The sequence below is a fragment of the Megascapheus bottae genome, chromosome X (genome assembly GCF_031878675.1).
Source record: "Megascapheus bottae isolate mThoBot1 chromosome X, mThoBot2.hap1, whole genome shotgun sequence".
NCBI classification, from domain to species: Eukaryota; Metazoa; Chordata; class Mammalia; order Rodentia; family Geomyidae; genus Megascapheus; species Megascapheus bottae.
This window is the reverse complement of record NC_143547.1, coordinates 84030113-84047839: the sequence shown is the minus strand read 5'-3', so window position 1 is coordinate 84047839 and position 17727 is coordinate 84030113. Positions and strand designations below refer to the sequence as shown.

At 37.0% G+C, this 17727-nt stretch overlaps 2 protein-coding genes across 2 annotated transcripts in view; one reads left to right on the top strand and one right to left on the bottom strand.

The window, feature by feature from the left end:
• Tenm1 (teneurin transmembrane protein 1) overlaps window positions 1-3511 on the top strand; it is a 336137-nt gene extending 332626 nt beyond the window's left edge. The window contains exon 29 of the mRNA XM_090327164.1: window positions 874-3511. Coding sequence (XP_090183290.1) covers window positions 874-1632 — 759 coding nt within the window. The 3' untranslated portion in view covers window positions 1633-3511. The remainder of the gene's footprint in view (window positions 1-873) is intronic.
• Window positions 3512-10703: 7192 nt separating this feature from the next.
• Sh2d1a (SH2 domain containing 1A) overlaps window positions 10704-17727 on the bottom strand; it is a 28426-nt gene continuing 21402 nt past the window's right edge. Inside the window, exons 3-4 of the mRNA XM_090325739.1 lie at window positions 12874-13015; window positions 10704-11295 (exon numbers count right to left, since the gene is read on the bottom strand). Coding sequence (XP_090181865.1) covers window positions 11258-11295; window positions 12874-13015 — 180 coding nt within the window. The 3' untranslated portion in view covers window positions 10704-11257. The remainder of the gene's footprint in view (window positions 11296-12873; window positions 13016-17727) is intronic.

Here is a 17727-nt window from a genome sequence, read left to right as displayed (position 1 = left end):
CAAAAAACTGAAGGTGAGGGGACCGCGGTGGCCCCCATCTGTAATGCTAGCTACTCAGGAGGCTGAGATCTGAGGATCATGGTTCAAAACCAGCTCAGGCATGAAAGACCATGAGACTCTTATCTCCCAATTAATCACCAGAAAACCAAAAGTGGCCCTGTGGCTCAAAGTGGTAGAGCACTAGCCTTGAGCTGAAGAGCTCAGGGACAGTAATCAGGCCCAGAGTTCAATCCCCATGACTGCAAAACAACAACAACAAGTTGAAATATGGTTAGGAAGATTTGAAAATTATGTCAAAAACATTATAAGAGAAAGGGAATTTGAAATCCATGCTGTAGACTTATCCTGCTTTGTAAATTACATATGTGAGTCTTTGAAATTAAAAATCCTTTTAGAAAATATTTGTCTAAATAGTAACAATGCCTGGATATTTGGAGGCTTATCCATCTTCATTTCTTAGCATGTTTGAAAATAGCCCAAATGAAAAGACTTTGTTCATGTGCAAAACGATCAATGAGTGGCTTGTTTTCCCATAGCCATTAATACTGCCATAAGCGGTTGAAAGCAAGAACTGTGCTTTATGTGGAGTTTTTCAAAAAAGGTGAAATTCTGTATCAATTCTGATCTTATTGTCTTACCCAGAAAGAAGAATGCTAGGTCATCAGTCACCTGTTGATCTTTTCCCAACCTTGAAAAAGCGATTCTTTGACTTGGCTTATTATTTTTGGTTTTATTGGTTTCTTCATTTTACGTGCACATGGGTAAATGAAAGAGAGAAAGAAGCAACCTTGCCAGCCTCTCTGTACAAGAAGTCAGCCTATGGCCTACATGTTTAACTGTGCACTGCATCTGTCCTGTGTCTTCTTTCCCTAGACCATCCTGGGCATTCAGTGTGAGCTCCAGAAACAGCTGCGGAATTTCATTTCCCTAGATCAGCTTCCTATGACTCCCCGATACAATGAAGGACGGTGCCTTGAAGGAGGGAAGCAACCAAGGTTTGCTGCTGTCCCTTCCGTCTTTGGAAAAGGTATAAAATTTGCCATTAAGGATGGCATAGTAACAGCTGACATTATAGGAGTAGCCAATGAAGATAGTCGGCGGCTTGCTGCCATTCTCAATAATGCTCATTACCTGGAAAACCTACATTTTACCATAGAGGGCAGGGACACTCACTACTTCATTAAGCTTGGGTCTCTAGAGGAAGACCTAGTGCTCATCGGTAACACTGGGGGGAGGCGGATCCTGGAAAATGGTGTCAATGTCACTGTGTCCCAGATGACTTCCGTGCTGAATGGGAGGACTAGACGGTTTGCAGACATTCAACTGCAGCACGGAGCCCTGTGCTTCAACATCCGATATGGGACAACTGTGGAAGAGGAAAAGAATCACGTGTTGGAGATTGCCAGGCAGCGTGCTGTGGCCCAGGCCTGGACTAAGGAACAAAGAAGGCTGCAGGAAGGGGAGGAGGGAATTAGAGCATGGACAGAGGGGGAAAAGCAGCAGCTTTTGAGCACTGGGAGGGTACCAGGTTATGATGGCTATTTTGTGTTGTCTGTCGAGCAGTATTTAGAACTTTCTGACAGTGCCAACAATATTCACTTTATGAGACAGAGCGAAATAGGCAGGAGGTAACAAAAAAAATCTCTGCCTTTGCGTCACCAAAGACTGCCGGTTTTTAAAAAACATGAAATGGTTTGTTGTATTGGTTTTCTAGATCAGAACTCTGTATATGTAAATATGGAGGAAACACATATCCAACTGCCTTTCAATGTGACGGAAGATGGTATTTTAATATTGTTTGTTTAAACTCTTTAAGAAATGACAGAGGTTTTTAGTTCTCGTGTGGCAGTATTCAAAAGAACACAAGCTGAACTCAAACAGCTAAACAATGTTTGCTGAAAGCACCACATTAAATTTGTCAAGCCATTGCATATGTTCAAGCATACAGAAAGAACACAAGGTTCTCTATTGTGGCAGGACTTGCAAGCCTCTGGAAAAGGTGGTGCACTGGGATCTGAACCTTACTTATTATCTTGAAAGACTGCCAGCCCTTTCACATTTTCCAGATCTCTTATAGGAAACGTACAAAGAATTGTAAAATGTCCTCAGCCACCATCTCCTAGAATCAGGACCCATTTCCCTCCTCCCCCGGTTATTCCTCCTTGCTTGTTAAAGTAAATGCCATGTTGTTGTGCTGTGTTTTGGCGTGTGGTGGCTACATTCTGTCTTCCATGCCTCTCCATGGGTGTGGTAAGCAGCCTGAAGAGCCACTATTTGCTTGTGTGGGCATGATACCAAAATGGCTGGCCAGTGTGACCTCTTTCACATGACTTGTTTGACTCGGTGTTTTATCAAATGGCCCAGCTGAATTGGTGTCGTGTAAACATAGATTTTATTAACCTGGGTAGGAATTTCTCATTTATATATAGGGTGTGTTTTGGTCATAGTTTCACATTAGTGATTCAGTATTTATACACTAATCCAGTGGTTTTGTGCACATGAAAGGTAATTTACTAAAGTGTATGATCATGGCACATAAAAAAAGAGGCTTTAATAGGCACAAGGGCCTGGGATGCTGATAAATACATTAACTACTACTGCAGAAATTCATAAGAGCCCAAACCTTAAAGAATAGACAGTGAAAGCACCTAAGGGAAAATCAAACAAAATGTAACAGTAGTTATTACCCCACTTAGTTTCATCTTTCAAATGTCCCATTCTGTACTGAACTCCCAGACATATTTAGAAAATTAAGTGAACCTTTTTCGACCTAAAACATTTCAACAAATTATATAGAGGCAGATAAGTTATTGCAAATTGAAAGTTCTAGAATTAGTTCATTTTTGTTAATCCATTTATTTTTATTTAGTCATCTCTTTGTCAAGGAAAATATGATTTTCCAGGTGGGTTATTTGTTCTATGATCATTAAAAGTTTAGAGAACGATTACGATTGGTGTGAATACCAACTGTAGTTTCTCAATCTGTATAACTCCTGCAGTAAAAGAAGTTCTTAAGTGAGCTGGGGGATTTGTGCCCAGTGAAAAAGAGATAGTTTGTAAAATGCTGTCTAATTGTAACTTACAACAATGTGACCAATAGAAAATTCCCCTGAGCCAGCTTCTGCACTTTCATCACTGAGTCTGAACGTTTGCTGTCTGAAGGAGAATTTATGATGGAATGTTTGTTTGGATTCATTCCAGCTACTACCTAAATGCAGTTTAGTCATTGACTTCCTTAGTGATGACAGTTTCATTAGAAATTTGTAAAGTCAGAATCCTGGTTTGTGTAAAGGTTTTTAAAGAGTCTACTTATTATCTCCTGAGGGAGAATGCAAGGAAAGGGGAAAGACAGTAGAGGAGGGTATACTCAAGCATTTCATTTTTAAATTTTTCAGATTGAGACTATTTCATTCTTTTATATGGAGAGGGAGAGGAGAGAAGGAGAGAGAGAGAGAGAGGGAGAGAGAGAGAGAGAGAGAGAGAGAGAGAGAGAGAGAGAGAGAGAGAGAGAGAGAGAGAGAGAGAGCGAGAGAGAGAGAGAGAGCGCACAATTCATGGTGAACTCATCTCTGTATTTGGAAGCACACCAGTTCAAGATATTGATAACCCAGACTAAAATCATATCATTGAGTTTTTCTTGAATTGGGCCTGTGTTTTCTGTATTTATTCAAATTGGAAATCTGAAATCACTCACAAACTTGTTGAAAATTTGAATACCTCCACACTAACCTAAAAATAGACCTTAATTTCCTAGACCCTCTGATGTTCTTTGAAATCAATGGGAAAATAATTTAATTGTATATATAAAGAGTGCATTCTTAAGGGTGATTATGTATTTTGTCTCTAATCCAAGATGTCAATATTAGAGTCTATTTTAGTTATATTTTAAGTGATTACACTTTTTTGCAATTCACTGATGATGTATCATTTCCAAACTGCTTTAAATATCATTAGAAACAAATAGTAACTATCTTAAATTGTGCATTTCTAGTTTGTAACACATATTTAGTTAGTTTGTGCCTTTAGTTTCCTAATGTTATATTTGTATTATATTCAGGAAATGCACTTTTAATCACTTATAATTGTGGATATAATACTGCCTTGAATTATTACTCTCTTTAAAACTCCCAAAGTTTTGAGGAGGAAAGAAAAACTAACCCAAAAGTTTAGCACTTACAAGTAGTAAATCTAAGAGAAACATTTTGGAACTTCTTAATAAGAACATGAAGATAATTGAGTAGATAATGTCCTATTCAGCAGGATAGAAGGAATGCCTTCATTGACTTTTGTTTCTGAAGCTTAAATTAAGGAGAGAACAATCTGTTTGCATTTCCTGATGAAAGCAAAACAACTTTGAGAGACATATATGTTTCTCATACCCATAATACATACAGGTGGCTGACACTGCATAGCCACAAACCATTCAAGTTAATGTGAGAGCATAGTAATTGGACTCACACTTGAAGAGAATGTTAGGATGGAGGCAGGGAATTCTCTGTAATTGCTTCTTTTCTGAGGCCCATTTCATTTGCACTTTTTTTTGTTTGTTTTTACTTTTCCTCTTGCACTACAGTCTAGAAATCCAAATGAACTAAAAAGTTCAAAGTTTAAGAGATATTTAAATAGATTTATTTTTAGTTCTCATTCTAATCATTATTGATTCTAAGCATGAGTCCTGAAGGAAAGGGAAATAAAACTCAACTCATATTTTCAACCAAACCTTTTCATAGAAATAAATATATGTTTTATTTTAAACCCAAAAAATAATGTATAAATAAGTGTGTCATTTACTGTCAACTTATCTAGAAGATCTATAATATATAAACTACATATATATAATATAATGTAAACATAGCCAAATATATGAAAACTTGACAATGTATAATTTGGAATTCACACGCTACATACATAGACAGATTTATAATTAAGTTATACTTTTTTAAAGACTTTTTCCTTTTTTATGACTGATTTCTACTTTTCATTCGTTTTCTTCCTTTCCTTTATTTTTCTTTTAAATCAGACCAGGCCCCACTGTAATATCACCTGAGAGAGTCAGGGCAAAGCTTTTACATTTATAAAGGCATGTTTATGTTAAAGACAATTTAATGGAGGTCCATGGTTATGGAAGGAAAAGTACAGTAATCAATTTTGAAAGAAAATTTTGGAAAGATTGGACAGTACTATACCTTGTGGGAAAGCATAAGGCTACAGACTGGATGTAACAAGATTTTTGTTTTCTTGGAAGAACTCACATACACATAGCTGACCTGACTACTATTACTTCAGACTTCAGACTGCTCTTCCACAGCCTTCTGTAAGGTTCTTTATTCTGCAAAGAAAACCAAATCAAAAGAAAAGGAAAAAAGAGGGAAAAAAACAAATGCAAACAGGAACACATAAACAAACAAAAAAGAACAGAAAGGAATTCAACCACAAAATAGTGACTTATTTCACTGTGTCCTTCATGTGAAAGCTATTAAGGACCAAGTATACTACTGTGCGTAAGAAGGAATTACTTCCTAAACAGTAACTAAAAATGCTTAGAGTTAAACTTGCTGTGGATTTTTGTCTTGGCAGTTGTCACCTTACGTATTTGTCAAAGGAAATGTGTTTGGCAGTAAAAAAAAAAAAGAAAAAAATATTTCCTTAGATGTAGTGGTGGAGTTTAACCTCTTAAATAAATGTTAGTATATCAGATCGTGTCCTTGAAAAATAATTTACTTGTATGAATCATGAAAATGTCTAAATCTTTACTATTCTTCTGGTGAAAGTATCAGTAAGAGAGAAGGTGAAAAGAGAGAAGTATAGCCTTTATGTCCGAAAAAAATATTCTTTTTAGCTGCTTACTTTCTCATGAAAAGTAAAGATGTTTACAGTGTATGCCAAGATTTTCAGTTTCTATATAACAACAGTTAGAGGTTCTAATCATACTGAAAATTGTGTTACAATGGCCTGAGCCATGTTGCTAGGAAACAATAGGTTCCAATTTTGTATTCCTGCTCTCACTCCTGTGCTGAAAGTGACTGGATACTGTACTGATTCATGTTCTCTGGCTGCAGTTAAATGGTCTTTTGCATTTTGCTCTGGCTTTCAGGCCAGAAGCATGCATTTTTCTACAAGAGCATCACAACAACATGCTGTAAATATTTAAAGTTAAACATTATGTGTCGATATTTGAAAGAAAAGTACTTTGAATATTTCATTTTTAAAAAATAAAACTGCAAATGAACCTTGTGTCCCATTTTATTCATGCGCCAAATTACACTGTCAATTCTGTCTGGTCACCTGAGAGAGGTAGGGTAAATAAAAACCACATAACCTTGAAAATATAGATACAAAAATCCAAAAGGCATGAATGCTAAGCAAAAGTCTGTTCATTTTTATTTTTCATACAAATAGCATTTATAACATAAATAACCACTTAATAAACAAAGCAGGGTAGCTGGAATGGATTTACATGCCTCCTTGCTATGACATTTTTTTAACAGTTTCACACTCTCCTTTTTATGCCTTTCTCAATAATAAAGAAAAACAGAAGGGGGAGGGGGCAGCAAGAGAGAGCTGGGAGACAAAACACCCACATCATTGGAAAAAAATGGATATTGAGAATTGGAGATAGAAATCATGACAGACCAAAAAAGAAAACAAATGGTAAGCTCTTCAGAGGCCCTACAGTATATGAAATTGCAATTTCCATTTCCACTAGAAGATATTTTGAAGTGACACAGGAAAAGTTGGCCAAGAGAACGTCAAAAGTTCAACTAGATAATAAAAAATGTGGTATATATACTTCAAATTGCCCCTTATTGCAACATGGAATTTATATCACTTTAAAATACCCTGCTTCTTTTGTTGTTACTAATATGTGAATGTGACATCATATGTATGGCATCATGTATGCATGCACATACAGACACACACATATACATAGGCTGAAAAAATTAGGGAGCAGAAGATAATCTTGGTCTCAATAAATCTCATCAGCAAAATGAAGGATTATTATTAGTATCACTTGTGAATTTTTTTCAAAATATGTATTCCCCCACTGGCCCTCAGAATTTAAACAAGAAGACAGAAGTTTCTGTTCCTATTATATGGTAATCAATAATAATAATTAAAAAAAAAGAGCTTAGCTGGGCACGAGGGGCTCCCGCCAGTAATCTTAGCTACTCAGAAGGTTGAGATCTGAGGATTACTGTTCAAAGCCAGCCTGGGCATTACAGAGCCCTAGAAAATGGGAAGTGGGGCTGTTGCTCAAGGGTAGGGCAATAGCCTTGAGCTGAAGAGCTCAGAGACAATGCCCAGGCCCAGAGTAGGGCGGTAGCCTTGAGCTGTAGAGTTCAGGGACAACGCCCAGACCCAGAGTTCAAGCCCCATAACCTACAAAAAAAGAAGAAGCCACTGGCGGTGGCTCCCGCCTGTAATCCTAGCTACTCAGGAGGCTGAGACCCGAGGATCAAGGTTCAAAGCCAGCCCAGGCACAAATGGACCTAAGACTCTCTTATCTTCAATTAACGTCTAGAAAACAGGAAGTGGGGCTTGGCTCAAGGGTAGGGCGGTAGCCTTGCTGAGGAGCTCAGGGACAGCTCCCAGACTGAGATCAAGCACCATGACCACAAATAAATAATAATATTAATAATAATAATATTAATAATAATAGCTTTCTCTGTACCCTTTTCCTATTCACTGTAGCTTTTAGAGATCTTTGACTATCAACACCATCAAACATTTAATAACATTCCTGCCTTAAGGTTATGTGATCCTGGTAATGCAATAATCCTTTGGGGATAAACAAGACTTAATTATTCCTAGATGGAAAATGCAATAAGAGTAATAAGTTGTGGGAGTAGGGAAATGGAGACAAAAACATGAGAAGGGGTATCAACATGTGAGAAGTAATGCACCTACTAACTGGTGAATGTAACTGTAACCACCCTATATATTACCCCAGCAATAAAAAATAAAAAAGAGTAAAAAGCTGTTACATAAGTTCACATGGATAATCATTGTTAAAAACTGAAAAGAAATGTCAGGTCTCATGCACTCTTGCTTTCACTCGCTGTCCAAAGCAATAGTGAACGCAGTATCAATTTTTGGGGTGGGCAGAGAGGGTAATCAAGGCGTGTGTGTGTGTGTGTGTGTGTGTGTGTGTGTGTGTGTGTGTGTAACCTAGTGAAAAAATACTGAGCTATTTACTCATTTTTGGCCAATGACTTAACTTATAAAAATGTCCAAACAAGGTAGTTTAACTTCACCCCTAGCTTCAAGTTGAAAATGAATGCATTCCCACTAACTACAAGCGCAAACATAGGTGGCAAAAGTTGAACTTACAGCACCATAACAGGAAAACTAAGCATCCTGTAACCCTGAAATGCTCAAAGGCAAATGAGTTTTATTATAAATAGACTTTGGATTCTGCGCTCACACAGTGAATCACGTAAGATGTCAGCAAATATTGAAACATCCTTAAAAGATTATAAACTGTTTCTCACATTTTTATAATTTTCTGTACATTCTACTTCAAAGAATATCTTCAGTCCAGTTCTTTATTTGTACCAGATGACTTTATCAGAGGAATTCTCTGTAGATTTGTTCTACCTGTTCACTATCACAAGCTCTCTTGCCTGCAACAGTTAAACAGACAATGTTGTAAGCAGACAATTATCTCTTAAGAACAAATTTCAGAGGAAATGAACATGAATTTGATAAGCTGTCATGTGCTTTGTGGACCTGCTGACACATTTTTCCCCCAAAGAGCAGGAAACACTTGGAAATATATGTACATTTTTCTGCTTTGATGCTACATCTTATGGGTACATGTTAATATGACAATATTTTAGATACACCCAACATATGATCTTTCTGTCAAAGTGTACTCTGTTACATACTGGGAACTAAAAAGTGATCATATTTGAAAATTCAAAGTGCAATAAATTTGATGAATAAAAGTCCAGCCAAAAGAGGTAGAGATATGGTAATCATACTCAAATCAGAAAAACATTTACCTTTTCTAGGAAATTGGTTGGATAAGATAAATAAGATAACCTTTATCATGCATCAGCTCATGAGTAGCACCTCTCTGAACACTTTAGATGCCAACTACAACAAAAATAGTTTCAGATACCTTCCTACAGTGTGAAATACCACTGACAGGAGAACGCTTTCTTCAACAAAGGACTTCCATAAAGGAACATGCAAACATCATTCATATATGTAGGGTGGTTTCAGAATTAACAAATTTGAGACAGTAAAAATTATTTATTTGTATGCATTTTATTTTGAAAGTACGATTCTGAATTTATTTACAAGTTAAAGTGGTGCTTATTTCTTCAAAAAATTGGGAACTTCCTACACTGTACTACAGTCATTATATTCCACCTTTGCACTTTTCTGCTATCCATATTAAATGTACATGGGACAAAGAGTAACTATGTCAGGAGTTCACTAATAATTAACCATGTCCACAGATTCACGTACACCCTAAAGTTTCAATTTATTAGTTTACAATCAAATATAAGTCTTTCACATGTAACATAGACAAGAGTATTTGTATCAACTCAACTGTCACATTAGAAACCTCACTTTCATACTTACCAACTTTCATATTTTTCTTCTTCTCTTTTATTATTTTTGATTGATATTGTTTTTTTTCTTTTTTTTTGGCCCAAATATACAGTCAACTGCTTGAGAACAGCAAACAAGTGCTCTCACTTCTCTATCTATGTAAGCCCATTACATTGTTGAATGAATGAATGACTTCTAGAACGTGTGAAGCAACTTGGCATGTAACCATTCAAAAAGTCATGAGCACAGGGCACCAATGGCTCACGCCTGTAATCCTAGCTACTCAGGAGGCTTAGATCTGAGGATTGTGGCTCAAACCCAGTCTTAGCAATAAAGTCCGTGAGACTCCAGTTAATCACCAGAAAATGAGAAGTGGTGCTCTGGCTTAAGTGGGAGAGCGGTACCCTTGAGCCGAAGAGCTCAGGGACAGCACCCAGGCCCAGAGTTCAAGCCCCACAACTGACCAAAAATGTCATGAAAATATAGCAGTGAGAAGAAAATGTTGCATAAAGCTCTGATTCTCATTTAAGTTTAAATTTGTGCAAAAAATTAAAATTATTTAATGTAATAAGAAACTTCCCAGTGGTTTAAAGATTCCCTTCCCTCACTGAGTGCAGTAGTTCATGACTGTAATCCTAGCTACTCAGGAGGCTGTGAGACTCTTATCTCCAATTAACCACCAGAAATCGGAAATAGCACTGTGGCTGAAGGGGTAGGGCGGTAGCTTTGAGCTGAAGATCCAGAGTCCAAGCCCCATGACCAACAACAACAACAAAAAAGATTCCCTTCCAAATGACATTTTACATATACTAGAAACAACTGGAGCATAGATAAATGAAAATAAGGGGGAAAAAGTCCAGCTCGGTGGTGCAGTGGCTCACACCTGTGATCCTAGCTACTCAGGAGGCTGAGATCTGAGGATCAAGGTTCAAAGCCAGCCTGGGCACAAAAGAACCTGAGACTCTTATCTCCAATTAACCTCTAGAAAATGACAAGTGGGGCTAGGCCCAGAGTTCAAGCTTCATGACCCACAAAAAAAAGTCCACTTCATCAGCCCACTTACCTGCAGTACCAAATACAACAAACATTTAGAGCATCTTAAATTATAGGATTTTTCAATTCCAGATTGGTTTGTACATCTTATGTCCAAAACTAGAATTTTAGACAAATACGTTTCTTTCACATTTCAACTGAATTTCTTCACTATTTATTTAGCACTTGTTTAATCATACAGCTTGAAAGCCCCAAAGAGCTTATCACATCATAGCTAGAGCAACACGGCACATGATAACTACCTTCCCACCCTGCAATCGGAGGCACTCAGAAATAACGATCACGGAATATCTCACCCTTCAAAAATGGGCTTTTTGACAAAAGCTGAGGATTCATTTTATTTATATTTGGCAAGAATTGACAATAATCATTTATAAAGTAGTCACTAGGCTTTAACTCCTCTCTTATCTTTTAAATATAATAACTAAAAATAACCTAAGGAATCGTTTTTCTTTATCCTATTTCAAAGCACTTCATTATTTACAAGGTCCATGTCAGCTTAAACATCAGGCCAGATGCTTCCATCATAGGACTATGATGGAGTTAGAAAAGCATTTGTGGCTCACTGAACTTTATTATCTACCACACACAAGACGTAGCCTATATTTAAATTACTGACAGTAATGTGTTTTACTTTTCTTCATGGTGTTTTCAAGCAGACATCAGATTCTCTTCTCCCTAACAGAAAAGAATAACAAAAGTTAAGAAAAGATGAATTTATAAAGTATTAAAATCATAGATTAACCTAAACCTGTAAAAATCACTTGAGTCCAATTCTAAGTTTATGCCTGCAACTGGGTCTCTGCAAAAGGGGTTTATAAAAGCTCATTTTCTCTTACTATGAATAACAATTATTTCTATGAAGGCATAGCCTCTCCAAACAAATGATTACTCTACACAGTAGAGTAAACAGATACCTATAGATACTGGCTGGTTTTCTTTTATGTGTGTGGTACTCGAGTTTGGACTCAGGGCCTCACAATTGCTAGATTGTCCCTCTACCACATGAGGCACACCTCCAGCCCTGATTTTTTTCATATATTTTGATTGTAATTTATAGAAGGGTTACATTATATTCATCAGATAGAAGGTACATTACTTCACAAACATTGATACCCTTTCTCATGTCTTGGTCCCCATTTCCCTTCCCCCCCCGCCCCTCATCGTGTTTTCCTCCCTTCCCTTTCCGACTTCAAATAACCAAATACGCATATGTACAATATATCAGATAACCTGGTGAAATACTGTAACAATATGAGATAGCCAAGGGACAGCAAAAGAGACGAAAGATAACAGTACATTAAGGACAACCATCACTCATTATATGTCCAGCCCTGATTTTTGGTGGCTATTTTTGAGATAAATTCTCTTAAACTTTTATTCCCCTCAAGTTGGCCTCAAACTTTAGTCTTTCCATTTTCAATCTCCCTGAGTAGATAAGATTACCAATTTGAGCCTCAGGCTTCAATCTTTAGCATGATGCATACAATAAATGAATTTTGCTCAGGAGATACAATAATTTGTGTCTGTGGAACAATAATCTTTGCTGGCTTAATTTCCTTTTCTGTAATAGAAATTCATTCAAGCACCAGCAGTTTAGAAATCGGAGGGACACAAAGTAAGCTAACATTAGCCTTCATATCCCTGAAGAAAAAAATAGTTCAATACACAAAGCTAAAAGGACAGCCTAGGTCTTTTCCAAATTATACAACCTTCTAAATCATTTGTGTCTGAATTAGCGATGTGAACTAGTGTTTCAAATCTACAGCAGTGACTGGAGAGTGCAAGATAGAACAAAAGAGCTTCAAATACCGTGGCCTCGTGAATTTTTTTTCATTTATTTGCAGTGTTATGTAAAGCCTATAGTGCAGCATATAAATAATCATCTCACTTAATGTTTGGCTGCTTATACTTTGCTGTTACATTTATTTTACAGATTTGTTTTTGTCAGTTGTGGGGCTTGAACTCTGGGCCTTGGCACTGTCCCTGAGCTCTTCAACTCAAGGCTAGTGCTCTACAGCTTGAGCCATAATGCCACTTACAGTTTTACAGTGGTTAATTGGAGATAAGCATCTCAGGTCCTTTTGTGCCCAGGTTGGCTTTGAACTGTGATCCTCAGATCTCACCCCCTGAGTAGTTAGGATTACAGGCGTGAGCCATGGGCACTCTGCTTTTTCCAGATTTTTCAGTTGATCTTATGTTTATGACTATATTAGCTCTTAATCCTGAGGCTTCAAACTCTGTGGAAAAAAATACCTGTAGAACCTTGAGTACTTCGTGCTGAGGACTTCTCAACTGGATACTGCAGAGGTATTACAATGCCTTGATCTGGCTTTTGAAATGCTGAAATGAGGTTTTTTATTTTCCGGAAAAATCTTTTGTGGACCCCAGGTGCTGTCTGGAAAATAAAAGGTCAAGCCAATGATTTACTTAGCTCATCATATTACCCCCAAAAAAACTCCACAAAATGTGCAAGGGATACTTAGAGAGATAATATTTGTATAACTTGTTCAAATATTTGGGACCATAAGGAAAAACAACACTCCAGAAGAGCTTACTTTGTTTGGTTGAATTTCCCTGCAAGAGGAGCTAATGAGCTGTCATTTCAGCTATCCCCGAGGTGGTATTAGTTTGTACAAGCTCTTGCTCATAGGCCTGCCCTTACTGCCTGCTACCCATCATACATCCTGAACCTCTAAGGGTATACAGTCCATTACCCTCAACGAATTCACCAACAGAGGGGAGAAGTTAAACATTGAAAAATCTAGATCCTACAGGTCATTAATAAAAAGTCTGGGTAACCAAACAAACAAAAATAAATAAAAACAACTCACAATGGCTCCTCCCTGTCATCATGTCATCATTTTAAAATATAAAATACCAGTGCAGGAAATTTTTGAAATAATGGTGTTGGAGCACCAAATGCATGGCTAGTTATTCATTCCTTCAGCTCACAATCTGTCCTGCTTTATCCTTCATGAGAGATTTTTCTCTTCCTTGGAAAATGACCCTCTGCTTCCCCAAATGGCACTTTCTGTCAGTACTAGAGTGACAAGATTTTTCTCTACGACATGGAAATGAAAGACTCTATAAGGTCACCTTTATTTATTCACTTGCTTGTTTTTAACTAGACCATTATTTGCCAGTAACTATTAAAATGTATTCCTTTACTGACATCAATTCTCTTGCAAAGACAGTCTGGAATCAACAAAAGCTTATGAGCCAAGCTTTAGGCAACCATCTCAAACCTGTCATTTTACATAAAATAAACTAGCATTGCTACAAGCAATTGAACAATGACTAGGGTTGCTTATTTTAGAAATACTTTTCAGCTATTCCATCTGGAAGATTTTTGCAATAACGACAATTTGGCTTTTAGCATTTAATGAGAAATCATAAAGGATGGTGTGTGAACTTCGGTCAACTAGACCGTGAGCTAGAGCTATGACCCTGTCCAAAGTAACTCTCAGTCATTGCTTACTTTGGGGCAAGTAGGTTTTTCATTGAAAACACTGTGAACATTCTCTGAGCTCTAAATTTATGTTCACCCATATGCTGATAGTAGACCTCTCCCACCCAGCTACATGCAACCCTGTGATCAAAAGACTCTTCATAAAACTCTCTTGAAACTTCATCTAAAAAGAATATGGTTTGCTGTGTGCCAGTGGCTCAAGTCTGTAATCCTAGCTACGCAGGAGACTCTTATCTCCACCTGACCACCAGAAAACCAGAAGTAGTGCTGTGGCTCAAGTGTGAGTACTAGCCTTGAGTTCAAAAGCTCAGTGACAATGCTCAAGCCTAGAGTTCAAGTCTCACCACCAACATATGTAAATATATATATATATGCATGTGTATGTGTATATATATAGTCATTCATATCTTTTGGGGGTGCACTACTAGAGCTTGAATTCAGAGCCTGAGAACTGTCTTCGAACATTTTTGCTCAAGGCTAACACTCTACCACTGGAGCCACAGCTCCATGTCTGTCTTTTTTTAGTTCACTGAAGATTAGAGTCTCATAGACTTTCTTGCCTGGGATGGTTGTGGATGATGATCATCAGTTCTCAGCCTCGTGAGTAGCTGGGATGATAGGCATGAGCTACAGACACCCAGTACATGGTCATTCTTGCAGAAATCAAAAGAGCTCTTGGGAGCCAAGTGAGAATCTCCAAATTGCAAAGATGAATCACAGTACAAGAATACCCCCTTATGCCTTTCTAGGGGCACTTTTTGATTCTCAAAGTACTTGTGCACGAGTACTTGTGTACTCGTGCATGAGTTGGTGCCACAACTCTTTCATCACAGAGAGGCACTATTGGTTGATTGGACTAGTACCATTTGACAGGTATGAAAAAGGAAATGAATCAGCTTACCTAAGTTCACACAGACAGCCAGCAGCAAAAGAAGTTGCCTCTGTATTCACTTGAGATAAGAGTTAGACCAAGAAGGCTCTATTGTAGCTGGTCACCTACTAAGTCTCTCCAAGTTGCAAACATTTTAAGATACACTTTGTTAAACTGTGCTAATGGCTTGGAAAGCCATTTTCAACAAAACCATCACTTCTGTGGAGACCTACATGTGATTATGAATGCTAACAAGAGAAGAATGCTAGCTCTGTATAGAACCAATACAACCAATACGAATTTAGGATGCAGGATTTCCTAAGCAATTGACAGACCAGTGCTTTGCTACAAAATTGGTAATATTAATTGTTCAGTATCTATGGAACTACTGAGAATCAAATACAAATAAAAGCCGAAAGGTAAGCCAGGTACCAGTGGCTCAAGCCTGTAATCCTTACTACTAATGAGGCTGATATCTGTAATATAGAAGTTTGAAGCTAACCCAGGCAGAACAATTCACTGGACACCATCTGGAAAATAATCAGGAAAAGGCAAGATTGGAAGAGTGGCTTCAGTCACAACCTAGAAGGCCATGAGTTTAAACTCCAGTACCACTGCCGAAAAAGAAAAGAAAGGGGAATGGAAATGTGGACTAGTAGTAGAGTGCTTGCCTAGTATCCATAAACCCCTGGGTTTGATTCTTCAGTACCACATAAAGAGAAAAAGCCAGTAGTGTTGCTGTAACTCAAGTGGTAGAGCTTGACAGCCTTGAGCTGTCCTCAAGGACAGAGCCTAGGCCCTGAGTTCAAGATCCAGGACCCGCAAAAAATTTTAAAAACAAAGGAAAAAAACTAAAACCTCAAAACCAGCTGATAATTCATGAATTAATTAAGAGTTAACCTATATAGAATTCTTTAACAACTCACCAAAAGTTTTAGCCTGAATCAGGGGGGAGGGAAATGGGGACAAAAACATGAGAAGGGGTAGCAATGTGTGAGAAGTAATGCACCTACTATCAGGAAAATATAACTGTAACCCCACTATATATTACAATTTAAAAATGCAAAAAAAAAATTAGCCTGAATCAAATGAGCTAAGATAACATACTAGGCTGTAGTTTAAAAGTCTATCTAAAACTAAGAATACATGACATTTGTGTTTTATAATTATGTAGATCTATGATTTAATTTCATCTCACTCTGGTTTATCCAAGATTTCTGTCTTTGTACTAACGAATATAATGCTACTGGCATTGAGGGTTTTTTTTCTGCATTAGTAGAAAACTAAAACATTGTTTCAAAAAGCAGCTTAAATATCTATCATTTACCCAAATTTGAAAACACATTTACCACAAGAATTGCACCACTGACAGCTCCCAATCCATCCCTGAAATAAGTTATTGCTCCAATTTGTATATTTCCCATACTGTCACCACTTAGTTATCCATGGAAACATGTTTTGCATCACAGCTGGTCTTCAATATGCTCTAGACATTTTTCTCAATCAGGTGGTATGAGCACTGAGAATACACACTAGTTTCATATTCACCTTAGCAAAATATAACTGAGAAGGCAAATTTAGCCAACAGAAAAAATGCAATCTGTATTTCAAAAATTGAGCAATATTTGAATCATTGTGCATTCGCATCAGTCTTCCACTCTCTTGGTGCAAATAACTGGAATATTATAAAAAACGGTGTCAGTAGGGGTTATATTCAAAAGGTGTTTTCTTCCTTAGCATGATCACAAGTATGAAATAATTTCTATAGGATGTACTTGAAGTGGAGAAAAGGAGTTTTAAAACAAGGCTGTTAAATCCTACAAACCATAGTATTTTCTATAAAAAGTATTCTGGTTTATTTGAAATAAGGAAGGAAAGGGGAAAAACAAGATGACTGGGAGTGTGTCAGGGGGAAAGTGGAAGAGAAACATAGAAAGAAGTATCAATGTTCAAGAAGTAATGTACCCACCACCTGACAAATGTAACTATAACCTCTCTATATGTTACCCCAACAATAAAATGCAATTAAAAAGAAGAATATTTTACCAAAACTAAAGGGCATTCTCTAGACAGGACTATTTCTAGTTGAATCATATGCAAACAAGTATATAAAATCATTATATATTATAAATATATTAATATGTTACACATTAATTATATGTATATACATATTTTTGCACACATACACATATGTTGTATGCAATTCAGATCAATTAAGTTTATTTTATATTTAACTAATCATCTCTGAGTTACTATAAAAATTAAAAAATTATTAATTTTTAAATAAGATACACTGTTTTTTATTGTCAGGTAATGTATAGAGGGATTACAGTTACATTTGTCAGGTAATAGGCATATTAATTCTCAAACATTGCTCCCTCTTCTCATGTTTTTGTTCCCCTTTCCCTCCCCCTCCTCCTCCCAATCATCTTGTTTCCCCCTCCCCTTCCCTATTTCAAATAAACAAATAAATGTAAGATAAACGGGTTTTTTTTTTAATTAGAAGGGGCACTGCTTTTCCATTACCTCCAATAATAATGTCAATTATTCTGATGTAAAGAATGTATAGTGGTACATATCTGTAATTGTAGCTGAAGTAAAATGATTTAAATTTGAAGCCAGCCTTACACAGTAAGTCTCAGTATAACTGGGCACCCTTTGATTAAAGAAGCTATATGCTTGAAAATATGTCCCACCTTGGTAGTTGTAAATATGTACAACCTCAAATTTTCACTTTTCAAAGTATTGGTCTGTGTTTAAAGCTTAG